The 27,784-nt window shown below is 46.5% G+C and overlaps 1 protein-coding gene across 1 annotated transcript in view; it reads right to left on the bottom strand.

Annotated features, from left to right (window-relative positions):
* PLBD2 (phospholipase B domain containing 2) overlaps positions 1-23,221 on the bottom strand; it is a 34,089-nt gene extending 10,868 nt beyond the window's left edge. Inside the window, exons 1-8 of the mRNA XM_074202242.1 lie at positions 22,956-23,221; positions 9,950-10,043; positions 8,474-8,632; positions 8,183-8,283; positions 5,336-5,550; positions 4,397-4,494; positions 1,193-1,353; positions 594-689 (exon numbers count right to left, since the gene is read on the bottom strand). Coding sequence (XP_074058343.1) covers positions 594-689; positions 1,193-1,353; positions 4,397-4,494; positions 5,336-5,550; positions 8,183-8,283; positions 8,474-8,632; positions 9,950-10,043; positions 22,956-23,221 — 1,190 coding nt within the window. The remainder of the gene's footprint in view (positions 1-593; positions 690-1,192; positions 1,354-4,396; positions 4,495-5,335; positions 5,551-8,182; positions 8,284-8,473; positions 8,633-9,949; positions 10,044-22,955) is intronic.
* Positions 23,222-27,784: the final 4,563 nt, after the last annotated feature.

Raw genomic sequence — 27,784 nt, 5'->3', positions numbered from 1 at the left:
AGTTAGATGGGACTCTAATATGGACTGGATCCAGTCCAACCCTGGCCTGGCAGGATTGCTCAAACCTATGGTGTCCCCAACAGGAGACATTGGCCTCTCAGAGGATCCCATGACTTCCCAGCTGCCCATTCAGGAGTTGACCGGCTGCCTTTGGTCTCTACCTCTCAGCATCAGGACGCTGCCCAACATGAACTCTAAACTGCCACCCAAGATTCCTAGCTCTGTGGTCCAAAGACCATCCAGAACAAAGCTTGTCTTTTCTCAAATATTTGGACATAGTTATCCTGTCCCTCCCACCTAGCTCACCCGAACCCCAGTTCTCTTCTCCATATTAAATATTCCTCTGCCTTCAAATAACCTGGTTCTCATTCCCAACTTGCCCGGCTCCACCAGGCTGGCAGACTCTCTCAGTGAGGATCCAGCCAATCCAAACCCTCTCTTTCCTATAATCCCACCCCTTTCCCTGCAACTCAGGTAACCAACTCTGTTCTCCGCTCCACCTCAACCTCCCAAAGGGTCAGACAATAGCAGGGTCTTGGATGCCTCACTCCCAAAGCCCCAGAGGGGAGGTGGGCTGGCTGCCGGACACTCACGGAATCTGCTCAAGAATAGTGAGCAGGCCATCCATGGACTTGGGCTTTCCAGGAACGAAAGCTTTGTAATCTATGATCATCCATTGGTTGTTGTATCTGCCAAGGAAAGAAGGGGGGTGGGAGTGGAGGGGTGGGGGGTAGAGGAGAATAAACAGAGTCCTGGTGTCCTCCATTCCCTCCCCTGGGGTCCCAACTCAGACCTGGTCCAAAGCCCAAGACTTTGGTAATGCTGGGGCAGATCCAACAGACCCATCCTGCCTCTGCCCAGTGCACACTCATACCTCAATAGCTCCAGCTATTAAAAAACACAGAATTTCGGAGATGGAGAAGACTCAGTTGAGATCTGGTCTTATTCCTCCTTGGGGCCTCAGTTTCCCCTTCTTTAGAATGAGGGAGTCTCGAAGATCCCTTCTAGCTCTAACAGGCTCAGACTTCGATCACACAGTTAGCGACCTAAGTTCCCCAGATACTGTGGTTCCCCAACTGAAGTCTTCATTCCACCAGGCTCTCAGGGCCCTCCAAAGCCTGACCTAGGGAATTTCATCTCCTCCTGAGGTGCGGGGACCACGATGGCAAAGTCCCCAAGGTCTGGGACTCACGTGCCACTGTTGAACTTCTTAAAGATGGAGGACCACATGGACCCATTCTGGGCCAGCCGGTTGGCCACGATATTACGCAACCACTCAAGGACGCTGTTTTGAGGCTTAACGTACTTCCAAAGCTCTGCGTTGCTGTTGCCAATGGTCGTCTCCTGAGTCACCTGCCACCAGGGCACAACCGTGAGATGAGGGCCTTAGAAAGGAGTTGACTGGCTGCCTTTGGTCTCTACCTGCTTCTGGGCTCTAGCAAGGCTTCTCCCATCTCCCACTGCCCTCTTCCCTAGAAGGTTATCCTTATTGTCTCTTCCTACATAGCTACACCTTAACTTCCCCAAAGAACATGTGCTCTTGGGGACTGGGACTGTGCCACTCTGGTCCCTGTGCCTAGCACAGCCCCTGGTCACAGTAGGCACTTAATAACCAGATGTGTGGTTGGTTGGCTCTGGTCCTTCATTATTAAAGACCAAAATGGCATCACTCTATTAGAGATGCCTACTGAATCAATGTTGTGCCCCCCTATTAAAACAGAAGCTTCTAGAAGGCAGGGCCCATTTCCCTTTGGTCACTGACTCTCTAGCCCCTCTCACAGGGCCTGGTATAAATAAGGTATCTAATAAATGCTTGCTGGCAGACTGAATCTTGCCCCACCTCTCTATGGGGTGGTGTGGAATAAAATAAACAAGGGAGAGAGGGACAAGACAGCCAGAACAAGACTATCCAATCATCAAGGCGCCAACTCCACAATGTCCTTCAAGTTTCACATGTCCACAACATTTCCAGTCTGACTCAGACCAGCTCTATATATTTCTGCCTGGAATCCACATATCCCTGCCCAGGAAGCACATCAGGCCCAGGGAGGCAAGGGCAGAGCTGCCCTTGCCCAAAGAAGGGACTTCTTGACCCCAGGGATGGTGGTAGCCTAGCCAGGTGGTGGTAGCCTAGCGGAGTGGTGAGAGTCCTGGGATCCAGGCTCCCAGAGACACAAGAAGGCAGAGCACTCCCGGACACTGCCCACCATGGATCGTAGAGGGTTGGACCTTGCTGGCTTCAGTCCTTCAGCCATCAGGTGGCTCCAATCTATCTTTGCAGACTGACTTCCCCAATCCTGCATCATGCCTACGTGTCCCAGCGAAACTGGTCTAACCATTACTCCTCGTCCAGGACTTCTCATCTCCTACCTCCGTGCCTTTGCAAAGGCTGCTCCCCACCCCCACCCCATGCCTGGAAGGCTCTCCATCATCTCCAACTCTCACATAGGAGTATATTTAGAGCTGGAGGGGCCCTCAGAGCCCATCCAAGACAACTTGCTCATTTTACAATTGAAGAAACTGAGGACCACAGAGGTGAAGTGACTTCCCAAGGACACACAAACATCATGGAATCCTTACACGATTCAAGACTCAGCAAAATTGCAGACCCTTCCATGAGGCCTTTCTCGATTCCTTCAGTTGTAATCAGTTCTGAGGCTGGATTTGAACTCAGGTACTCCTGACTCCAGGGTTGGTGCTCTATCCACTGAGCCACCCAGCCACCCCCCCCCCAAAATGTCTCGATTGATACTTTGCAGTGACTTAGCTGTGCAAACGTTGCTCTCCCAGGAGAATGAAAGACCCCTGAGGGCAGGAGCTTCTTACTGGAGAAGCCAAATTGTCCAGTGGAAAGCCCACCCCAGCCTCTTATTTCCTGTATGACCTTGGGTAAGTCACCTTATCTCCCTGGGCCTCAACTTCCTTTTCTGTAAAATGAGAGTTAAACTGGCTGGTATCTGAGGGCCCCTCCATCTCTAAATCTATGATCTTATGAGTCAAATACCTGTACACTGGTCACTTGCCCTTTCTTGTCTGCTAAATGAGGACAAGAATGTTAGCACTCCTTACTACACAGAGCTGTGGGAAGGAAGGGGCTCCAATGGAAAGGGGAGCTGTCACCAGCAGTCACCTGGTCCTCACTGGGCAAAATGGGAGGCCACATTCCTCAAACCAAAGCTACCATTTTTCAGTCTTTTAGAAGGGTCTCTTTATCTCAGGATCAGGGATTCGATCCTGTGAGTCCCCTTTCCATGCCTCTGAGTAGCTTAAAGATGTTAAGGCTCACAGATGTAGAAGGAGGGAGACCTCCAAGGTCATCTGATCAATCCCCTAATTTTGCAGATGAGGAAACTGAGGCCCAACCCGATCCCAGACTGTCCTGCCTAAGGCAACTTGGGGGGCAGCTAGGTGGCACAGTGGATAGAGCACCAGCCCTGGAGTCAGGAGGACTTGAGTTCAAAGGCAACTGAAGCAGGATTTGACCACAGGTCTGCCCATAGCCAAACCCACTCAGATACTCTCAAATGACCAAGGGGTTTCAAGATCCCAATAGTAACTAGATCACAGAAAAGCAGGGTGCTGGTCTTAGGGGAAAGTAGTCCTGGGTTCAAGACTTGCCTCTGAAACCCACTATCTGGGTGACCTTGGGCAAGTCATCTAATATCTCGATACCCCCAAACAGCTGCCCTCTGCATCGGCATCTATATCAAAGAACTCATAAACCCTGTCCTCAAGACTCCAAGGACCGTGAGTTCAGCACTGTGGCTTTCATCAGACAATCCCTCTCACCCTGGACTTCCAGGGTCACCATGACCAAGGAAAAGTCAATAACTAAGCCAGATCAGACCAACTGGCTCATCAGCATCAGGCGAACAGCTTACATTTCTTTTTTTTTTTTAGATTTTTTTTTTTTTTTTAAGGCAATGGGGTTAAATGGCTTGCCCAAGGCCACACGGCTAGGTCATTACTAAGTATCTGAGGTTGGATTCGAACTCAGGTCCTCCTGACTCCAGGGTCGGTGCTCTATCCACTGCGCCACCTAGCCGCCCCAACAGCTTACATTTCCATGGCCCCCTACAAAGCACATTCCTCAGTAGACCCCAAAGATGGGGTCTTATGACCAAAGAGGCCTTGGTCTTGTCACTATCCTAGAAGCGCCCATGTTACAAGGTCCTAATCAAGAACTGAGGTTTGGAAGCAGAGCCACAGGTACTAACCCCATCATTTTACAGAGGGGGAAACTGAGGCCCAGAAAGAAGGTGACTTATCCACAGTGACAAAGTCCCAGAGGTGATCTTTCCACTGTGCTACACTGTTCCAGGTGGCAAGACCACAGGAATATCAGGAATACATTGATTCAGGAAACAAGACAAGAGAAATATCAAAGGTGACTCACCAACCCACTGCTCAAGATATAGAAGTCATCACAGGAGAAGATGGTCCCCGGGTAGGATGAGAAAACCTGCACATTTCCAGGGATCAACGGCGCTTTACCTAGGAGAGAGGATCCCCGAGGAAGGTTCAGTCCCGTTAATCCAACCAACCATACCACCGTAGTACATTACAGTTAACCAATTACAACAGGAGACAACTGGGCTCAGGTCATAAAGAATCAGAGCTGGTTCTGTCAACCGATTATAAAATAACTTGGGAGAAGCTAGGTGGCACAGTGGGTAGAGCACCAGCTCTGGAGTCAGGAGGACCTCAGTTCGAATCCGGCCTCAGACACTTAATAATGACCTAGTTGTGTGACCTTGGGCAAGTCACTTAACCCCACTGCCTTGCAAAAAAATAATAAATAAATAATTCTTTCAGGATTTTAGATCAGCTCTGCCATCTTATCTGAGGAGCAACCCTGCAAAGCCCAGGACTTGCTACAGGGATAAGTAGCTCCATTTTACAGTTGAGAAAACTAAGGCCCACAAGGGTAAAGTGACCTGCCCAGGATCCCACAGCTCAGAAATATCAGAGGCAGATTTGGAGCAGAGGCTCTCCTGGGTCCGATACCCTCCCTCGATGCAGATGCTCTCATCAAAGAGGGCTTTGGGAGAAGAGGAATCCAGGAAGCCGGAGCAGAGCCTGGTCAGAAGGCAGCCTCAACATTCACCCTCCGGGGTGTGGGCACAGGAAAGCCCCTGGGGGCACATAGACCAAGGCCCTTTTCTAGGAGGGAGGCAGGGAAAAGAGGGACCAAATCTGGAGTGAGCAGGGAGGTCAGCCCTCTTCTTAACAGATGAGACCCAGAGAAGTTCTGGGCCCCTTCTCACGCCCTCCTTTTGGGCCCTGTTGACGGGTGCCCCCAGCCTTACTGTGTGCTCCCTTCCCTGGTACCCACCACTGGGCAGCCTCTGGAAATGGAATGAGTATTTCTTGATGATGCGAAGCATGTGCTGGTAGGACGTCCAGGTGTTGTGGGACACCAACAGCTCACTGTTGTTGGGCAGCAGTTTGATCAGGGCCGAGCAAGAGCCCGAGCCCTTGACCCGCCTCTGCTCCGACTTGTTCAGGGCCGGTTCTAGGTCCTCCAAATCACCCGACAACTGGAACAAGCTGAGGGAGAAGGTATGCCCGGGGTCTCAGTCAATCCCTGACACCCTAGTATAAATCAGGCTGGCAGGGCCCTTAGGGAGGCTGGAACGCAGAGCCTCAATCATCCAACTGGGGACAGGGGTTGTCCTGATCCAACTCAATCACCATTAAAGCCCCAAGATCTACTCTCTCCCTCCTTCAGAACATGAGCACCCTAAGAACAGGGGACACCTTCATTTTTTATTTGGAGGCTGCATACTTAATACAGCAAATACAAATACAAATGCTCTTTCGTTCATTCATAAAGTCACCTACTATGTGCTATACACCGGGAGGACAGACCCCAAAACAAAACAAAACAAAAACTGCTCCTGCCATTCTAGAGAAGGGGGAATGAGGCAAGGCTTTCTGCAAGAAGTCAGCCCCTGAGCTGAGCCGGGAAGAAGCAGAGGTTCTCAGAAGCAGTGATGGTGAAGACTGGCAGGCTGGGAGGCCACTCCACCTCAGTCTGGGCAGAGACAGCAACCATTGAGCCATCAAGCCTCTCACCATCATCCAACACTGGACTCTGAAAACCAGTCCAACCAGGTCTTCAGTTCATGAGCCAAAGGCAAGGCATCTCCTGGATGAGGGCTACAGCTGCCAGCTCAGGATGAGAGAAAGTTCCAGGAAACCTCGAGCCACACTCTCAGGTCTCCCCCACCCCACTGGTGCAGGAGCCTCCTGCTCTTTCCACCACACCCAAACTCTCTCAGCCTCTGTCCTCACTAGTCACCCGCTCCTTACCCTTGGATCACCTGTCTGGACCCTGCCAGTGGCTAAGCTTAGTCTCCCTAATTTCTCAAAGAGCTCAGTACCATGGCCCACAGCTTCTCTCAACCCCGGACGCTTGGTCCTCACACTTGGGGAATCCGAGGTCCCCCCGGTGTCCTCAAACACGGCTCCCCGGCTAACTCCCCTGTCTGGTTTCTTTGCTTTACTTCAGCTGCCCACAGGAAAGGTCCAACCTTAGACCTCATCATCACTTTCACTACCTTGAACCCCCAGGTTGTACCTTCTGATCATAACCTTTGGTCCGCTCACTGCCTGCTCTCCTAATCCTATTCTGTGCCCTTCCTGATGCCCAGACCCCCTTCACACTCCCAGATCTCACCCTGAACTGGCCTCACTTTCTTCCCTTCACAGTTGATCACGCCAACTCTGCACTGTCCTGTAATCTTGAATTCCTCATTCCCTTGTCCTATCAATGCTTATACTGTCCCAAATCCAAACACAGATTTACCCCCATTATCCACCTTCTCTCCCAGATGCTTCTGATACTCCCGGAAAATACTGAAAAGAGCTACTACAAATTTATGCTATCTAAACTCAACTGGGTCCCAACTGCTACTTGCCCATCAGAATGTGAGCTCTTTCCTATCAGTAGCTCTGATGCTTTGGATACAGTAAGAGCTTAATAAATGATTTATCACTCATTTGATCAGCATCTAATCTTATACCCGGGAGACCACAAGGGACTACTAGCCTCAGCAATACCCACTAAAGCTCCTGGTCTGTCCTCAAGTCTCCCCAATCCCTCTTTCCCCTTCTCTTCCCTCTCTGCAGAAGGCTTCCCCTTCTCTTTTGCTAAGGTAATTACTCATTATGAGGTACCATGTTTCTCATACTCCACACCTCAAAAACCCTCTCCATCTTCCCCCTTCTTTTCTCTAGCTCCCATCTTCTCTTTTTTTGAGGATAGTCCTTTTATCAATGTCATTGACCCCTTTCCTCCTGTTTCCCTGAGAGTCTGGCCCACTGGTCACTTCCTTAGCTGCTTCCTGCATGTGCTATGATTATAGCAGTGGAATGATAGGACAGAATCTGGGATTGGGAAGCCCTGGGTTCTCAATCCAGGTCGTATTGCTTTTCACTGTATAGACTCAGCCAAATCCCTTTAGTTCTCTCTGGTTTTTGCCTCTGCACAACGGAGATCATTCTGGGTTGCCCACCTCAGAAGGAAGAGGGTGACCAGAGTGAGGGGAAAATGAACTCATATCTGCAAAAGGCTTTTTCATTGGCTATAAACCACCAGACGGACAATGGATTATAAATACGCTTAGTATCTGGAAGGACTGTGCTTGTGGGTTTGTTTGTTGTCTTTTGTCCCTCATTCCTGAAGAGAACCATGACAGAAGGGAGGTGATGCCATTACTTGCAAGTGAACTGGATATAAGTGAGGGGGAGACTGTGTAAAGTAATCAGTCTTAAAGTAATCAGGATGACTGGAGATGGCTGTAGATGCAGTGGGCAACCTTGGACTTTTTTAAGCTAAGTTTGACTGAGGCTAAACCCATTCAGTGATTAAGGCTAGGTAAGAAATGGTGCAAAAAATGGCCTCTTTTACCTAGTTTGTTTGTTTTTTAAATCAATCTGGGAAGAGAAGACCCTTAAACAAATGGCAATTTGGAAGGAGAGAAGGTACTGAAGGCAGAGGGGAAGAGGAGGCAGGAAGTCTACCTATTTCACAGTTTTGCTAAAAGTTGGTCTTAAGGCAGAGGGGTTAGTTTCTATGAGCAAAGTTCACCTTCAGACTTCTTGCTCCAAACAGAGGTTACTCTCTCCCAACCCACCCAACCCCACTCCTCCACACCCCAGAGGATCAGTCACTTACAGGAACCCAAAAGGGCTGATGGTGAAATTCTTAGATGGGAAAGCTATGTGTCCCTGGTAGCTGTCCTCCAGTCCCTTCAGCTGCAGAAGAATAAGCTCCACCTACCAGAAAGCCAGAGAGACAAGCGATCAGTGAAAAGGTCTTACCCAGCCTTCAGGGATATTCCTAGGAAATGAAATCAGAGGATGCTCTAGGAAGGTTCTCTCTTCTCTAGGGAACCCTCTCTCGAACGGCAATGTAGGGTGCACCCTGCCCCAAGCCCCACAGGGAGGCTCACCCAGCCCGGCTTACCTGGTGCCAGTACTCCACATCCTTGTCTGATGCAATCTGCTTCTGCATCCAGGCCAGGTTCAGTTCAATGTAGTGTTTCAGTTTCTCACAGTAGATGGTCTCATACTTGAAGGGGCCACAGTAATCCACCACTGTATTCATCCAGTGCATGTAGATGAGCTGTGCATGGGGAAGGGAGAGAAGAAGAGACTCACAGGATGCGGCTGCAGGCCAGACCCCGGAGACTGCCAGCTTCCCCCTTCAGTTCCTACTTTCCTTGACCCCCAAGACCACAGGGAACCCCCTTCTCTGGCCTCTGATGCCTCTTCCAACCCCCTTTCTCTGCCAGTCACCTGCCATCTGTACTGTCAGCTCTTTGTACAACTGTCTCCCCCATCAGACAGTGAGTTTGAGCAGGACTGTCTTTACTCTCTCTGCCTTCTCAGAACTTATCACAGTGTCAGGGATATAATAGGAGCTTAATAAATGCACACTGACTTGCCTATCAGAATGTGAGCTCTTTCCTATCAGCAGCTCTGGTACTTTGGATACAGTAAGAGTTTAATAAATGATATATCACTCATTTGATCAGCATCTAATCCTACACCAGGGAGACCACAAGAGACTAGAGCTCTCATCCTGTCTTTGGGGGCCCTATCTCCCTGGGGTGAATGACTCCCAAGCATCTATTTTGGGGCTATGAAGATGGAACAGCAGGAGACCAGGTGGGTCCACGGTCCCAGCAAGGAAGGTCCCACCAGCCAGAGTCTCCCCCAGTCATGCCCATGTGGTGCCAGCAACTGCCAGACACTCCCTGCTTCTGCACCAAGCCAGGGGCACCACCAAGTAGGTGCTGAGTTTTTTTACAGTAGATGGTCTCATACTTCAGGGGATCTTCCTTCAGCCCGCTTTCCTGAGCTTCCCAAGCACCTTCCTTGCCCCCTCTGCTTTTCAGCCCCCAGTATCATCCGCCCCCAATGGAATGTAAACTCCAGAGTAGGGACTGTCTATCTATCTTTTTTTTGCTTATATTTGTACGTCCAAAAATTAGCCCAATGACTGCTAGATAGTAAAAACTTTAAAAATGTTTGTCGAGTAACCTGAAATTAGAAAGATCTGAGTTCAAATCCTGACTCATTTACTAACCACAATGTGACCTTAGACAAGCTTCAGTTCCCACATCTGTAAAATGAAAGAGTTGGGCGAGATACTCTTCTAATCTAGAATCTAGTGACCCCTTCCACTTAAGGGCACAAATGGGGTAGTCTCCATCCCTGGCTTCTCACAACCATCACTTCCCTTAGCCTTTCCTCACCTACCTAGGACTCTGGTCGTCCTAAGGCAGAGATGCCAAAGAGAAGGATCCTTATCTGTGGGCAAGGTCAAGGGCATGGGCCTGTTCTTGAGTTTACAAAGATGAACTCCCCACAGGGGAAAGACAGGGATGGGGACCACTAACACCCTCCATCCTTGTCTGCCACCGACCCTTCCTCTTACCTCAGCAGACACTGCTGCCTCCACCACCCCAGCCGCATAAGCCTGTAGGGCATTGCTGTATTGCCCATTGGTAGCCAAATCCAGGAAGGCCCACCTGGAATGAAGAGAGGGGAACAGGCTGAGGTCAGAAGATGGACTTCTCTCTGGGTCACCCTGTCAATCCTGGGTCGAGTAGCAAAGTAGCAGCTCCTGACTCCCTTCCCAGCAAGAGAAAATGCCACTTCCTTAGCTTTACCGTGGCACCCTTTTTGTCTATCTGTACAAGGGGATTACAACACACCAACATCTTTCCATTATAAAGGAAAAGTCTAGGGAGGGTAAATTTTTCATAAGTAAATGAACATATTTAAAACTTCCTTTCAGTAAAACTGAAAATATTAAGAAATAATATTTTTCCTCTAAAGACTTTTGCAAAATCCTTGGGAAAGTCTCTTAGAGAGGCGGCCTAGACAAAGATTTTTGCAGGGTGGTTCCTTAAGAGAGTGACTGGGGGCAGCTAGGTGGCACGGTGGAGTCAGGAGGACCTGCGTTCAAAGCCAGGCTCAGGCACTTAATAATTACCTAGTTGTGTGACCTTGGGCAAGTCACTTAACACCACTGCCTTAAATAAATAAAAAGAATTAAAATTTAAAAAAAGATAAATTAAAAAATAAAATTAAAAATAAAAGATAGAGTAACTGCATTTCAGAAAAACCTGAAAAGTCTTATGTGAACTGATGCTGAGTGAGGTCAGCAGAGCCAGATCATTGTATACTTTAACAGCAACATTATATGATAGATTTAGCTCTTTCTCTGCAATTCAGTTATCAAGGACAATTCTAAAAGATCTGTGATAGAAAATGCTATCCACAATCAAAGACAGAACTATTGAGCCCATATGCAGACCAAAGCAAACTATTTTCATTTTTTAAAATGTATTGTATTTTTTCTTTCTCATAGTTTTTTTCTCTTTTGTTCTGATTCTTCTTTCACAACATGACAAATATAGAAATATATTTAACAAGATTGAACATATATCACCCTATATCAGATTACTGACTGTCATGGGGAAGGAGAGAAGTAAAGGCAAGGAGGAAGAAAAATGTAGAACTCAAAAGGAGGAAAGAGAAGGAGGAAGGAAAATGTGGAACTCAAAAAACTTTCTTGAATGCTATTTCATTTTATTTTCTTCAATTACATGAAAAAGATAATTTTCAACAGCCATCTTTTTTTGTAACCTTTTGGGTTTGACATTTTTCTATCACCCTTCCTTCCCTCTCCTTTCTTCATGGTAGCAAGTTATCTGACATAGGTTGAACATATACAATCCTGTTTAATCTATTTCCATATTAGTCATGTTGTGAAAGAATCAGAACTAAAGGGGGGGGGGACATGAGAAAGACAGGAAAAAGCAGAAAAGAAGTTTTAAAAAGTGCAAACAGTCTGCTTTGCTCTGCATTCAGACTCCATAGTTTTTTCCTCTGGATGTGGATGGCATCTGCATCACAAGTCTTCTAGAACTGTCCGTGGTCACTGAACTGCTGAGTCCACCACGGTTGATCTGGCTTATAATGTTGCTATTAAGGTGTACAATGTTTTCCTGGTTCTGCTCACTTCACTCAGCATCAGGAACTCAAAATCTTACCAAAAATGAATGTTGAAAACCATCTTTACATGGAAATGGAAAAAAAATAAAATTAAAAATAAGAGTACCTATAAAACTGGATCACACAGGAGGCATTCAATAAATGCTGGTTGCTTTGGCAGCCTCCTTAAGTAAGACCAGGCTAGCAGCAACCCTTCTCCATAAAAAAAAAAAGAGTAAGAGCAGGGCAGCTTGGTGGTGCAGTGGATAGAGTACCAGCCATAAAATTGGGAGGACCTGAGTTCAAATCTGACTTCAGTCAGTGGTTGTTAACCCTGGGTAAGTCATTTAGTGCCACTGCAAAAAAAGGGAAGGAAGGAAGGAAGGAAGGAAGGAAGGAAGGAAGGAAGGAAGGAAGGAAGGAAGGAAGGAAGGAAGGAAGGAAGGAAGGAAGGAAGGGGAATGAGGAAAAAAGAAAAGTAGAGAAGAGAAAAGAGAAGAAAAGAGAAGAGAACACAAGCAAGAAGAAAGAAAGAAAAGGATTAAGATATCAGCAGAAGGAAGTCCCTTCAACTGCAAGAGGGAAAAGAAGGTTCCAGCAGGACTGCTCTGAAGTCCAAACTCTCCTCAATGACCCTCTATGATACCCAGTGTTGAATAGAAACCTCCAGATGGGCTCTTGCTAGGGCAGAGGACTGCAATGCTCTCTCTCCTGAACATAATGCCCTCTTAAACAGCTTAAGGAGGCAGCTAGGTGGTGCAGTGGATAGAGCACCAACCCTGGAATCAGGAAGACCTGAGTTCAAATCTGGTCTCAGACACTTAATGATTGCCTAGCCGTGTGACTTTGGATAAGTCACTTAACCCCGATGCCTTAAATAAATAAAATTTTTAAAAGAAGAAAAAAAAAGAAAGAAATTCTTTAAAAGGGGGGGGGGGGAAGACAGTCAAGCCTTAAAGACTATTGTCCTGTCCTGTTAACATATTAACTTGTTTTTCATCATGACCATCTCTTCATGGTCCATGGATCTGGTACACCAATACTGTCCAAGGGGTTTTCTTGGCAAAGACCGTAGAACAGTTTGCCATTTCCTTCTTCAGTGGACTGAGGCAAATAGAGGTTAAGTGAAAGCAGTTAATAATCTCAAAAGTTTTTTTCATGCCTACTAATGTCTAGCTATGCTACCCTGAACTACATCTGGGCAGATGATTCATTAAATTCAAGTAGAGAATTAAGCTTAATAAAGTTTATCTTAATGGATTCTAGAACATTAAGATCTTCCCAGATTCCAAACCTTCTACCCCAACTCAGCCTTCTCCTAACGTGATTAATACATACAGTCTAGTTAGTGAATGGAAGGGAAAAAAGTGAAATGGTGAAGGATCCAATGACAGTCAGCTCTGCTATAACAATCACTGGCCTTCTCAAAAAGCACCATATTATGCAAAATCACAAGGTTTGTGGAGAAAATGGGGTTTGGGGCACCATAGTCAAAAACTCTGCCATTGGCACCTAAATAAAAAAAGAAAAACCTAATAAAAATTATACAAGTTACATGATTAAGAAATAAAAAAAATGCTCCAATAAATAGTGGTCTGTCCAAAGCCCCAGGGGTGAGAGGCCACAGCAGAAGTGGGGGGGTCCAGATGCCAGCCCTCCTCTGCCTGCCCCAGAATACAGGCAAAAAATATGGCCCTTTAACATGGAAAAAGGTCTGAAGTTTGTTTGTGGGCGAACAAAAGAAAGCTTACAGTTTAGCATTCTCATTTCTCACAAACAAAACTATTCATAAGCCAACTCAAAAATCACACTAAAATTATTCCCTAATATGTCAATCACCCGGGAACAAATTTACATTTTCAAAACAAGCATTAGGGCAGAAGTGAGAGTATAGATTTGGGGGGGGGGGACACAGGAGATAAGCAGCTGGGTGACGCAGTGGATAGTCAGAAAGACCTGAGTTCAAATTCAACCTCAGACATTCCCTGAAAGTCAATTCATTTAACTTGTTTCCTCAGTTATCCAACCTGTAAAATGAGAATAATAGCAGCACCTACTTTTCAGGACTGAATGGGACAATATTTGTAAAATGCACAGCATCTGGAACATAAATGCTTGCTGCCCTTCTCCTTCCAAAATATCAAGTGCCACTATTTGGACTGGATCCTCCACCAGACTGTACCACTGTCTAGCCCACATCTACACATCTCATTAGCAAGAATATACTGTTCAGCTCAATTCAAACGAAGCAATATTGATAAGAGACTACCATAAGTGAGTGCCAGGCCCTAGGGATACAATTCAAAATGAGAAACAATTCCTATCCTCAAGAAGTTTATACACAACATACTAATAAAATCAGAAAAGGATATAGAGGTCATTTGAGAAGGCAAGAATATTAACAACCAGTAGACATAGCTGAGCCTTAAAAGAAACTAAAAATTCTTTTTTTTTGAGACAACTGGGGTTAAGTGACCTGCCCAGGGTCACACAATAAGGATCTGAGACTAGGTTTAAACTCAGGTTCTCCAGACTCCAGGGTTGGTGTGCTGTCCCTTGTGCCACCTAATGACCCCCAAACTAAGAATTCTAAGAGGCACAAGTGACTGGGGTCTAAAGAGGACCAATGGTATCAGGAAGGTGATGTCATAACTTGCAAATAAATTAGGTTTAAATGAGGGGGTTGCTATGCAAAGTCACCAATCTCCCTTTCTCCTCTGGTGCTATCTGGATCTAGTGGCCAGGTAGGGATTAGGACAATAGTAGATGGCCCCAGTACTGTAGGAGACCTTGGTCTTTTTAAGCTAAAGTCTTTACCAAGTCTCAGTTTGTTGGAGGCAATGCCCATTCAGTGATTGAAGATAGGTAGGAAAGCAAGAAAGCAAGTGTGCAGGGTATTGAGAGCCTAACCCAAAATGACTACTCAGAGTCCTTTCAAAGTGGCAGCGAAGAGTTAAAATTTATTTCATTTCTTGCAAGAAGTGGGGCAATTCCTAACTCTCTATGAGAGAGAGAGCAGGAAAAGTAGAATTACAGAAACTGAAGCAGGGTTAAAAAAACCACAAAAACCACAACCCATTCCCCCTCCTCTTTTCTGTTGACCCTTACAACAATTGGTGAAACTTGGTCCAAAGAGAAGGGGAGTGAGTGTACCTAAGCTTTCCCAGGAGGATCTGTCTTTGTTTACATCTTATATGGTTAGGGGGACATAATTTTTCTAGCCAGAGATCCGGGTTCTCATGCTCACTTGATTCTTGAGAGATAGAAACTGAGGCCTATGGCTTAGACTAATTTAGCACTATGTTCCTGAAAAGTCAGCACTTTTGCCCCTCACACAAGAAAGCAAGCAAGCAAGCAAGCAAGCAAGCAAGCAAGCAAGCAAGAAAGAAAGAAAGAAAGAAAGAAAGAAAGAAAGAAAGAAAGAAAATTGGTCTAGAAGGGGAAGACTCTGAAGAGATTCTGGCCAAAACAGAAACAACTAGCAATGTGAAAGGTGAGAAGGTGCTGAAGGGCTGAGAGAAGGAGGAAGCAGGAAATTTATTTCATAATTTCAACAGAGAGTGGCCTTCACTCTGAGTTCTTGCTCCAAATAGAAGTTTCTCCTCACTAGCCACCCAACCCAACTCTTCCATACAGACTAGGAATGGGCATGAGGCCCAGCCTGTACAAAGAGGGCCTAGGGGGATTTAGGGAACAGTAAGTAGAACTTGGTAAAAGGGAGGAGGAAATCAGTCATCTGCTAACTGTCCAAAAAACAAACGGAGACCAATCTGGCAGGACCTGTTCTGGATAAAGCCAAGCTGGTTCTCTGTGATGCCCACAAAAATACTCACAAAAAAAACTCTTTACTAAAAAATTCTTATTCTTCAATGCCATGCTTCCCAGGTGGATGGTGCAAAGGACCTCACCTGGTTCCCTTTTTTGAAAAGTGGGGCAAGGGGCGGCTAGGTGGCACAGTGGATAAAGAACCAGCCTTGGAGTCAGGAGTACCTGAGTTCAAATCCGGTCTCAGACACTTAATAATTACCTAGCTGTGTGGCCTTGGGCAAGCCATTTAACCCCATTTGCCTTAAAAAAAAAAACCTAAAAGAAAAAAAGAAAAATGGGGCAGCTGTTCCTTTCCAGTATATTGGAAAGAACAATGAACTTGGCATCAGAAGAGGCCTGTGTTCAAATCCCGTCCCTTGCTCCCAATATATTCCAACTATTTTTTAATCTTTTTAAATTTTTTTGTTTTGGTTTTTGTAAGGCAGTGAGGTTAAGTGACTTGCCCAAGGTCACACAGCTAGGAAATTAAGTCTGATGCTGGATTTGAACCCAGGTCCTCCTAACTCTAGAGTCATCACCACCTGGCTGCTCCCACATTCCAACTTCTGCTTGCTTCAGTTTCTCATCTGAAAATAGGGCAAAGAGAACTACTGCTTCACAGGATTATTATGAGGATCAAATGAGATATTTAAAGTGCTTAGCCCAAAGGGGTCATATAAATGCCAGTTGTTCTGCTACTTTTTTAAAGCAACCAAATTCTGAAGATAAAATAGGATGCGGTTTTGAAAAGTAAATCCAATAAGTATTGAAAGGCCTGATGTGTTTAAGGTATTGTACTAGCAGCATATCATCTTGGGGTCCCTCCCCAGACCAAAGATGATCTTTCTCAGCAGGAAAAAGCTAAAATAAAGAGGTGAGTAGCTCTATCTTCTCTCCTTCACCATTTATCATCTCTCCATCTATTCTGTTTTTGTTTTTTTTTTTGTTTTTTTTTAGGTTTTTGCAAGGCAAATGGGGTTAAGTAGCTTGCCCAAGGCCACACAGCTAGGTAATTATTAAGTGTCTGAGACCGGATTTGAACCCAGGTACTCCTGACTCCAAGGGCAGTGCTTTATCCACTGTGCCACCTAGCCACCCCTCTCCATCTACTCTGAACAGTGCTTCCAAAATAGTCTTTTTAAAAATTTTTTTAATGTTAACTTTTTAACATAATTTTCAAAAATTTTTTGATTCTTAATTCTCTTCCTAGGGTAACTAGATAATACCATAGTGCATAGAACACTCATCTATCTTCCTGAGTGCAAATCTAGTCTCCAGTACTTACCAGCTGTGTGACTCTAGACAAGTCATGTCACTATTTGCCTCAGTTTCCTAATCTGTAAATTGAGCTGGTGAAGGAACAAACAAACCACTCTAGTATCTTTACCAAGAAAATCCCCAAAAGGAGTAACAAAGATTCAGACATTACTGAAAAACAACTGAAAAACAAAAGAATTCTTCCCCTACCCCCATCTATTGAGGAGCCAAACAACACAAAAAACTCTATATCCAACATCACTTTTAAAAAGTCCTTTCTGGTTGCCACAGAAATCCTTAGCTGCCTCAGCTCGTTCTGGGCCCAGCATGACTTTATCAACATAGGAACTGCCAGCAGGAGAAGGGAAAAGAAGTTTGGGGATCCAGAATCCAATCCCAACTCATTTCAACAAGAGACTTCCCCTGTCTCTGAGCCTCAGTTTCCTCCTCTGTAAAATGGAAAGAGTTGGGCTCAATGATCTCAGGTCTAAATCTAGGAGCTGTAGCCACCAACTTGAAGCAGTCAATAAATTTGAGATATTTGCCTGGAAAGGTCTGGGCTCAATACTCTGGGGGGGGGGGCTCCCCTTGCCCCCCCCAAAGCTCCAGGCTCCTCCAGCCTAGCATCTTCTCCTTTTTAACAACATCTAAGATTTGACAGATGGCTTCACAGGTGTCCACCTAGACTGCCCATCGGAGATACCATGCCAAGGGAGAAAAGATCTCACATATGATTGCAAACATGACATCTCCCATGGGTTCAGTCTCTTGAGGGATCACTCCATGTGCATGTGTCTTACACCACTGTACACATACACAAGAAGACATACACATAGGTACACAGCTGGGTTTTTCATTTTTTCCATTAGAATGAGAGCTCCTTGAGGGCAGAAACTGTTTTTGTCCCATTTTTTGTAACCTCAGTACTTTGTACAGACTTGGTATGTTTATTGACAAATTGAAATCAGAAGCTCAAAATTCTAATCCCATTGGTATTCTCATCCCAAACTACCTGTGACTTGGGACAAATGACAACTTCTCTATACCTCAGTTTATTCTGCGACCATCATCATCATCTTCTTCATCAATAAACATTGATTAAGCCAACTATATACATATAATATATTTGTAAAGGGTTCTGCAAATTTTAAAACACTATGTAAATACTAATTATGATAATGCTGAGGAAGAGGAGGAGGAAGAAGGGGAAAGGTTCATTTCTCCCAAGATTTCCATCATTTCAACCTTAGAGATGACCAGGATTTTCTAACTCCCTGGTTACTGCTATTTCCAGGCTTCTGTGAGTAGAAATAGAAATAGTCCTGGGTAATACCACCCATGGAGAAGTCTTCATTGAATGAGGAATACAAAGACTTCCACTGAATCTCTGGCATCTCCCAGGACAAATCAGAATGATCCCTCCTCATATAAGAAACAAACATTTGTTAAATGCTTTCTCTGTGGAAAGAAGGGCAAAACTAGTCTCTGCCCTCAAGGAGCTTACCTTATTAAGGGGGTACATAAAGAGATAGAGAGAGAAAAAGATAAATATATCTATTTGATATATATTAATTGGATTGATGGAAAGATGGACAGACAGAGAAATGGAAAGATAGAAGATAGGTAGATAGGAAGAAAAAATTAATTCAGGATAGTTTGGGAGAGAGGGCCTTAGTAACTAGTGGGCTCAGGAGTTGAATAGATGAGAAAAGATTAGACCATGTGCAAAGCCCTGGAAAGGCTTCATGTAGAATGGGTATAGGAGCTGAACTTTGAAGGAGATCAGAGCTACCAAGAGGAGGAGGAGATTAGGTAGAAAAGCCTTCATGGTGAAGGTTAAGGAGAGGAGATGATCAGAGAAGAGAGATGGGAGACTGAAGGTCACGTGTGAGAAGCACCAAGGCCAATAAGAAAATTGAACAATCTTGCTCAATCCCACCACACCTGTCCTGGATCAGAGATAAAGTCAATCCCTCTCATGATAATTAAAAGCAGGTCAAGGGCAAGACTTACTCCTCTCAGCAAATTATCAGGACCCAAGAAGGGAGACATGATCTTCTCCCTTCATTCTCAGAGGAGTCCTTAGTTCTCAGAAAGCTTAATTCAGAAGCCCTTGGGGGGGGGGGGGGAAGAAGGTGATGGGCAAATTGAGGTTAAAGACCTTAAGAGTCTGACCTTAACAAGGGAAAAAAGTAGGCAGGAGCATGCCAGCAGATGGTAGGTAGGAGGTTGGCAATCTCAATTTATTTTTGTTATTAGAATAATAGGGACTGTCATTCAGTCAAACAGCATTTGTTAAGGCAGTTAGGGGGTATAATGATAGAGCACTGGTCTTGGAGTCAGGCCAGGAGTTCGAATCCAGATTAGACACTTGACTTTTTAAAAATTTTTATTTATTTAAGGCAATAGGGGTTAAGTAACTTGCCTAAGGTCAACACAGCTAGGCAATTATTAACTGTCAGCCCACTTACTCAACTGCCCCAGACACTTAACTCTTTGCTAACTGTGTGACCTTGAGTAAGTCACATAACCCTAATCAACTAACACCCAGGCCCATCTCCAATCATTCTGATTCATATCTGGCCACTGGACCCAAATGGCTCTGGAGGAGAAAGTAAAGCTGGTGACTCAGCACAGCCCCCCCCTTACTCAAATCCAATTCATTTGCTTGTCATGGCATCACCTCCCTAATGTCATGGTCTTCTTTGAGAATTAAGGACAAACATCATTTACTAATCATCTATTATTAGAACTGTGCTAAGAATTGGGGATACAGGGGCAGCTAGGTGGCACAGTGAATATAGCACCAGCCCTGGAGTCAGGAGTACCTGGGTTCAAATTCGGCCTCAGACACTTAATAATTACCTAGCTGTGTGGCCTTGGGCAAGCCACTTAACCAACCATTTGCCTTGCAAAATCCTAAAAAAAAAAAAAAAAAAAAAAAAAGAATTGGGGATACAAAGAAAGACAAAAGAAGATCCTGCCCTCAAAGAGCTCCCAGTCTAATGGAGAAGACAACATGTCAACAGCTGAATCTGTCTCAGAAGATACATGCTGGAAAAACTGGAGACATTCACATCTCCTATATAACTGATCCCTATAATCCACAGTAGGAAGACCTGAGGTAAGGGTGGGGGGGAAGGTTTCCTGGAGAAGGTAGGATCTTATCAGAGGCTGATAGGAGGTGGAGATGAGGAGGAGGAAGGACAGCCAGAGAAGATACTCAGAGCACAGAAGAACATCCAGGAGGTCACCGCAAGGTATGGGCAAGGGAGGAAGATATAAAAACAAAGAAAAGGGGGGGGCAGGGGGCAGGTTGTAGGGGCTTCAGAAGCTTGAACCCCCTCTAAGTTCTCCCACAGGAACTCCTTGACAGCAGAAACTATCCTTTTTTTTCATTAGCACATACATTAGCCTCAGTTTCCCCTTCTATAAAATGGTCATGAAAGACATTGCAGTCACAGAGAAAACCACCTTTGTCATTGGAAAGAACACAGAGCTAGGATCAAGTTTCTCCTCTTAACAAAAACTAGCCGTGTGACCCCAGACCCATCACAAGCTAGTTGGTGTCTGAGGGCAGGTTCAAACAAAACATTCATTCCATCTACTGTGCCATCTCGTTCCTTCTATCATTGGGGATAGCCAACTGCCACCTAATCTAGTTTTTTCTCTTTTTTTTTAAAGTGATTTTTCTTTCTTGTTCTCAGATTTTCCTTGCTGCCCTCCCCTCTGGAGCTGAGGCACCAGGGAGAGACTAGCCGCCCACAATGACTCATGAGCAGAGCTGGGCGCTGGGCTTCTTCTCAGGCCTCCATTCTGGATCACTGGCAGACAGATGAGTTAGGGAACATAGGTATCCTGGGCTCCTCACCTCCCCCTGAAGGTCCTTCCAACTACCTCTCTGATCAAGCATATTCCTCTGCTTCCCATAGTGCTCTGAAACTCACAAAGTATTTTCCTGGGTGGTGGGTGCCCCCAAATCCTTAACCCTATTTTACAAAAGAGGAAACCAGCATCAAGAGATGGAATTTGAACAAGTCTCTCCTGACTGTGGGATCTTGTGGCTTGTTTAAGTTTTGGTTGTAGGCGTCCCTGGAGCTCCCTCAAGTCTGTCCTGACTCAGCAGGCTATTTCCTCTGGAAGCATTAATGGGCTGTGTTCAAAGCTTTTGGCCAGGTCCTGGGAATTCAGACAAAACAAAAGCCCTGCCCACAGACACTGGCAGAGAAGTAGACTGCAGGGTAACTGGAGGAGGGAAAGAACAGCAACAGCTTTAAGAGCCAGGGAGATTATGGAAGGCTTCCTGGAGGAAGAAGCCAGAAGGGAAGATGAGGCATGGGGAAGAGGCCCCCCAGAAACAGAGATGGGAGAGGAGGTGCAAGAATGGTAAAACTTTGTTATTTCATGATATCCTACCCACAACCACCCCCTCCAGCACCAAGGACAACACCAATAGTGTCTTGCTTTCTGACCCAGGCATGAGAGGCCCCATCCTTCACTGACCTGCTTCCCAGGGAGTCAACAGATTCTAATAAAATTGATTCAGATCACTGTACAATAATAATGCTGGCAGGCCAGCTTGATGATGGAGGGTGGAGACAGAGAGATGCCCGAATGGGGCAGTCAGACGGCACTGATTGCCTTGGATGTGCCAGACCGGGGCATCCAAAGCCCTTCCAGAGTCAGTCCCTGTTTCCTCCCTGCAAACAACTTTCCTTGGGGTGCCCTCTTCCCAAGATCACCTGGAAGGCAAGGGAGAGGGGTCCTAACCCTGGATGGATACCCACGTCATAGGAATGAGTCTGTGGGGCCAACCCCTGCCAATTTCACCCCAGTCACAGAGGGCAACGAGAATGATTCACTTTCCTTCAGTGACTGGAATGAGAGTCAAGTTCTGACCTGCTGCACTTTCAGCATGGACCGGTTTGCCTCTCCTTAAGCAGCCTGGTGGCCCCATACCCCTGAGGGCTCACCATATTGGTGCCAGACAGCTCCTCAGCTTCTCCCCTGCAGCTCAGCTACTCAGGTTGCAGCATCACTTCACTGGCTTCACAACTCTTTCCACAACACCACATCTGAGGTCAAGTCTACTGGAGCACTCTAAAACGGAGTTCAGCCCTGCCAATAGCAAAGGCGTGGTGACAGAAGAATATGCCCCACAGAAAGAGCTGGTCTATAGGATCTGCCTTGTCACAGTTCCTTGTGGCTCAGAGGAGATGGGCAGAAGGCTGTCTATAGGGGTTGCACTGCCCCTACTGTGGGATCAGGTATGAGGAGGGGAAAAGTGGTAGGGGTCTCCAAGAGAGAGCCACCCCCCGCCAGGAGTTCAGATAGAAGAGATGATGGCCAGAGGGTCAAGTCTATAAGAACACTCTAAAATGGAGTTCCAGTCCTGCCAGGTAGCAAAGCATGGTGATGGAAGGACATGCCCCACAGAAGGGGCTAGTCTATAGGATCTATCTTCTTAAATTTCCCTGTGATAGGGGAAGTGGAGGAGATGGGCAGAGGGCTAATCTATAGGGGCTCAATATCGCCACCCCTAGGGTGGGGTCAGGGAGGAGGAGAGGGAAATACTAGGGGGTCACACACAAAGAGCCAAGGTTGCAGGTGCTGCCAGAAACCCAGAATTCCAACCCCCGCCCAAGAGTACAGACAGAAGAGATGATGACCAGAAGGTCAAGGGCATAGGGCCAGGGGCAGCTAGGTGGCACAAGGGATAAAGCACTGGCCCTAGATTCAGGAGGACCTGAGTTGAAATCGGACTTGACCTTGGGCAAATCACTTAATCCCACTGCCTTGCAAAAAATAAAAACCAATTTTTTTTAAAGTTGATGGGGTCCCTCCAAACTTCGGAGTTCCAGTCCTCTAAAATAGGATACAGGGCCGAGCCCCATAGAAAGGGCTGCTCTGTCGATCTACCTCCTCCCAGCTGCCAAGGAAAGGGGACTTGGGGGAGATGGGCAGAGAGCTGAATGTCACCACTTCCATGGTGGGCTCGGGGATGAGGGGAAGTGGCAGGGGTCCCGCAGAAAGGGTCAAATTCTCCCCGGGAATGCTGCCAGAAGAGATGACGGGCAGGGGCAAGGCTATGGGGGTTCGATGTCACCTCCCCTACGGGGGGTCGGGGGTGAGGAGGGAAAGCGGTGGGGGTCACGCAGAAAGCCCAGAAGGCCGTGGGGGGTGGGGCACAGTGGTTACTGAGTATCAGGTGCAGCAGCTGGAATTTGAACCCGGGGCCTCCCGCCCGGAGCGCCCGGGGCCTCCCGCCCGGAGCGCCCGGGGCCGGCCAGGGTCAGTTGCCCCAGGTGAGCCAGGCTCGGAGACGCGGAGCCCGGCGGCCGCGGCCCATGCCCTGCCCCCCGCCCCCCGCCGCTCACCCGGTGCGGTCGATGGCGTTGCTGAGGTTGGCCCAGGCGATGGCCCCGGGCCGCCAGCCCTCCACCACCGCCGGCTGGCCCGTGGCCGCGTCCAGCACCACCGAGCGGCTCCTGGAGGGCGGCGGCGGGATGGCGGGCCGGGGCGCGCCGGGCCGCAGCCCCAGCCCCAGCCCCGGGCCCGGCCCCAGCCCCGGCCCCGGGCCCGGCCCCAGGCCCGGCCCCAGCGCCAGCGCCAGCCCCAGGGCCAGGAGGCCGCCCGGATACATTGTAGCACCTGTGTCCGCGCCCGCCGCGCTCGGCCGTCACGTGGCTCGGCGCCCGCGCCAGGGCGGGGCCGCTCTTAAAGGGGAACGCCCCGGACTTGGCTCGGTGGGCCAGGCTGCCCACCCGTGTCCCCCGAGACGGTGTCCTCCGCTGGGCCTCCGCTGGCAAAGACGAGGACTGGCCGCTCAGTCACGTGACAGGGCCCTCCTGGCTCTGCTGAAGACTGGTGCCATGAGGAGCCTTCCTCCGCCGAGTCACCGCCCTCTCTGGGCCTCAGTTTACTCCTCCGAAAAATGCAGCTGGGGGAGTCTCTTCTAGCCCCGACACTGCACATGCACATGCTCCCCGTTTCTCTACCAGCCTCTCGTCCCCTCCCTCCCCCCGAGGGCAAAGAGGCTGTAAAAACTGAATATGTGCTTAGCATCCACGGGGCAGCCGTGTTGCGTATGAGGAATTAGGGGAAAGAAACCCGGGAATGGGAAGGGAAAGCACAAGAGGCGGCTACAGAACACCTTGGCCTTTTCCTCGGGCCTGCCCAGTCACCTCGGAGAGCCCTACACGTTTTATTGTATTTTTAAAGAAAGCTCTTATTCATTTGAGTTTGGCCATTTCCCCTAATCTCGCTTTTTACACTGACCTCAGGGCGATGCCCTACACATTTGAATTGAAATTCCCTTCTTCTGGGTGAGCTTAGCCCTCTCCTCTGAATAGCACTAAAGAAAAACCCAGGAGAGGTGAGGACTGCCGGATGCTGCCAGACATCCCCGCAGGGCCTCCAGAGAAATGGGGCCTCCACTCACCCCAGGTTCTCCGAACCAGTGAAATGCAACCTGGGCTTATGAGTCTTGAGTTCCAGTTCTGTGACTCTAGGTAGACTCCTAATCGCTTCTGGGGTTTTCTCTGGTGCTGTCCAAGAGAGAGGAGTAAAGCTCACCCATAAAAAAGGGAATACAATTTAAATTACGTAGCGATGGGCAGCTGGCCGGCACATTGGATAGAGCGCTGAAGTCAGGAGGACCTGAGTTCAAATCCGACCTCAGACACTTAATAATGACCTAGCTGTGTGACGCTGGGCAAGCCACTTAGCCCCATTGCCTTGCAAAAAAAACCCCCTAAAATAAATAAAATAAAATATGTAGGGATGTCAGAGGTGACTTGAGCAGAGTTGTACTCTTATCTAAGAAAAACACCAGTGTTTTTGAAACTTCTCATGTTTTTCCTTCCAAGGCCATGATTTTCTTTCTTTTCCCTTAGTCCTAATTTCTCATGCACAAAATGACTAATGCACAAACATATTAAACCCAAATGCACATTCCAACTTTGAGGGGAGGGGGTGGAAACAGGGAGTGGTAGGAAAATGTGGAATTTTTATATATATGCTTGTGGATGAATATGGAAAAACTTTCATAACAAGTAATTGAATAAAACAAAATATCAAAAAGAAGGAAAGGAAGGAAGGGAGGGAGGGAGGGAGGGACAGAGGGCGGAGAAAGACTGCCAAAGTATGTCTGAGCTTCTTCATTGCATTTTGGGCCTTGGTCATTCGGAAGAACTGCAAGTGTCCTGAGAGTATAAGGATCAGGGTCTTAGCAGAATCTGAAGTCCTTTGTGAAACTCTCCACTTCCTCTCCACTGAAATTCTGCCCGCCCACATGGGAGTGCTACTGACCCCCCTTCACAAACCAAAATCTGTAATTTGCACCGCTGGCAAAGGGCATAAATCCAATGGTCTCCTTTACTCTTCATATCCTATCCTTGTATAACCTGGTTAAGTAGCAATGATTGACTCTGTTTTATAGATGAGGAAACTGAGACCTAAGATGGCATGTGACACTGGCAAACCAAGGTCCATAGTTAACCTAGATTTCTCCTGACTCTGCCCTGTATTCCTCCTGATGGAACAATATCACAGACTCTAGATGGGAACTTGGACTTTGAAAACACCCTTCCCATTTTAAAAATGAGGACTAAGGGTCTAAGAAAGAGAAAAATGACTTGTCTAAGATCACACACTCTTCTGTTTGAAAATAAGAGTCCAAAAAGGAAAATGTTGAATGCTGGCAGTGTGGAAAAATTAGTACACTAATGCATTGCTGGTGAAGTTGGGAACTGATCCAACCATTCTGGATAGCAATTTGGAACTATATCCAAAAGGGCCATAAAATTATGTTTACCCTTTGATCCAACAATGGCACTGCAACTCTATATGTACAAAAATACTTACAGCAGCTCTTTTGATGGTTAAGAATTGACCGGGGGTGGCTAGGTGGCACAGTGGATAAAGCACCAGCCCTGGAGTCAGGAGGACCTGGGTTCAAATCCTTTCTCAGACACTTAATAATTACCTAGCTGTGTGGCCTTGAGCAAGCCACTTAAACCCATTGCTCTGCAAAAAAAAAAAAAAAAAATTGACCTCAGATACTTATTAGCTGTGTGATCCTGGTAAAGTCATTTCACCCTGTTTGTCTTAGTTTCCACATCTGTAAGATGAGCTTGAGAAAGAAATAGCAAATCACTCTGGTGTCTCTACCAAGAAAGCCTCAAATTGGATCATTAAGAGAACAAAAACCAGAAAAAGTGGATTTCTCCTTAGCCTTTCTCCCATTCAGACCATAGTTTTTGCCTGCCCTTCCTGAACTATTCAAAGGAAAACATCTCCACGTACATGTTGGTTTCCTATAGGTCTTTGGCTGAGAGAACGGATCCTGTTTAAAGGACCAGATCTATCTAGGGAGGTCATAAAACCCCCCAAATTTGGGGACTCACCTGGTCACAGGATCTTAGACCTGGAAGATATCTTGGAAACCACAGAGCTGAGCAAGATTTCCTTCCACAACATAACTCTTGACAGGTAGCCATCCATCTGAAACCATTCAGTGAAAGAGATTCAACTCTTATTGTTAGGAAGGGGGACTTTGTCTGGACTTCTAGTCTTAAATCTAATCCAGCAATTTTACGCTGTTGATCTAATTTCTTCCCTCTGTCTCTAAACAGACAGTCAAATCTTTACTTTGAGCCCTTAGCACGCGGGCATGATTGTAAAAGACTAAAGCAAGAATAAAAACCACAAACAAAAGGAATCCACACTGTCAGCGATGCCTTGTAAACAGAGTGGGCTGTTGTCTTTCCTTTCTAAGGAGGACAATTGACATCACTATGTTAGATTCGAGTTACAGATGTGACTGATTCTGTCAGATTGTGTCTGATCAGAAAGGTCTACTACAGATTGGGCAGAAAAAGTCCGTGTGAGCATTAGGGGTGGGGTCTTGAAATTTGTGCATCTTACATTTCCTTTGTGCTAATTCAATTCTTTTTTTTTAACATTTTATTTGTTTTCCAATTATATTCAATAGTAATACGTACCCAGCATTTGTTGCAAGGCTCTGAATTCTACAATTTCTCCCCCCCCCCCAAGGCTCTGACAGTCTCTACATTGTTTCCATGCCATACATTGAGGTAAATTGAATATTATAAGAGTAAATATAAACTCCCTTCCCCCCCCCACCAGAAGATGGGAAACCTCAAGAAGAGAGAGAGAAAATGTACTTCAGTCTGTGTTCAAATTTCAATTGCTCTGTCTCTGGGGTGAGTTGCTTTATTTATCATAAGTCCACCAGAGAAATTGCTTCAATATTTTTCCCTCAGTTGCTATTACTAGCTCTATTTCCCTCCATTCTATTTCTCCCCACTCTCATTTATTCTATTCTCTCTCTCCTTTCATCCTGGCCCTGCCCAAAAGTGTGTTGTAGGGGGTGGCTAGGTGGCGCAGTGGATAAAGCACCAGCCCTGGAGTCAGGAGTACCTGGGTTCAAATCCGGTCTCAGTCACTTAGTGACTACCTAGCTGTGTGGCCTTGAGCAAGCCACTTAACCCCATTTGCCTTGCAAAAAAAAAAAAATCCTAAAAGTGTGTTGTATCTGAGTACTCTCTCCCTCAGTCTTCCCTCCCTTCTGTCACCTATTCCCCCCTTCCCTCCCTCCATTCCCCCTTATCCTGTCCCTCTTAGGATAAGATTGATTTCCTCACTCTATTAAGTGTGTATGTCATTTCCTCCCTGAGCCATTTCCGATGAGAATGAAGGCTCACTCGTTCCCCCTTGTCTTCCCCCCTTCCACTCCATTGAAAAAGCTTTTTCTTGACTCTTATGTGAAATCTCTCAGCTTCTTCTTCATTTTCTTTTCCTTCCTCCCAGTACTTTCCTCTATCGCCCACTGACTCCATCCCTTTACTACATCATACCATTATATTCCATTCCTTCCTATGTCCTGTCTATATATGCTCCTTCTAACAACTCTTATAAATAAGAAAGTTCATATGAGTTATCAATATCTTCTTCTTGTGCAGGAATACAAACAATTCAACATCATCAAGTTCCTCATAGTTAGTCCCTCTCTTGGCTAGTTAGTAGTTAGTACCTCTATGGCTCACCAGTCCTGTACTTGAGTTCAAACTTTCTGTTCAGCTCTGGTTGATTCAATAGGAAAATTTGAAAATCCCCTGTTTCATTGAAAGTCCATCTTTTCCCCTGAAAGAGGATATTCATTTTTGCTGGGTAGTTGATTCTC

Source organism: Macrotis lagotis, chromosome X (genome assembly GCF_037893015.1).
Source record: "Macrotis lagotis isolate mMagLag1 chromosome X, bilby.v1.9.chrom.fasta, whole genome shotgun sequence".
In the NCBI taxonomy this organism is placed as follows: Eukaryota; Metazoa; Chordata; class Mammalia; order Peramelemorphia; family Peramelidae; genus Macrotis; species Macrotis lagotis.
This window is presented reverse-complemented; position numbering and strand designations above follow the sequence as displayed.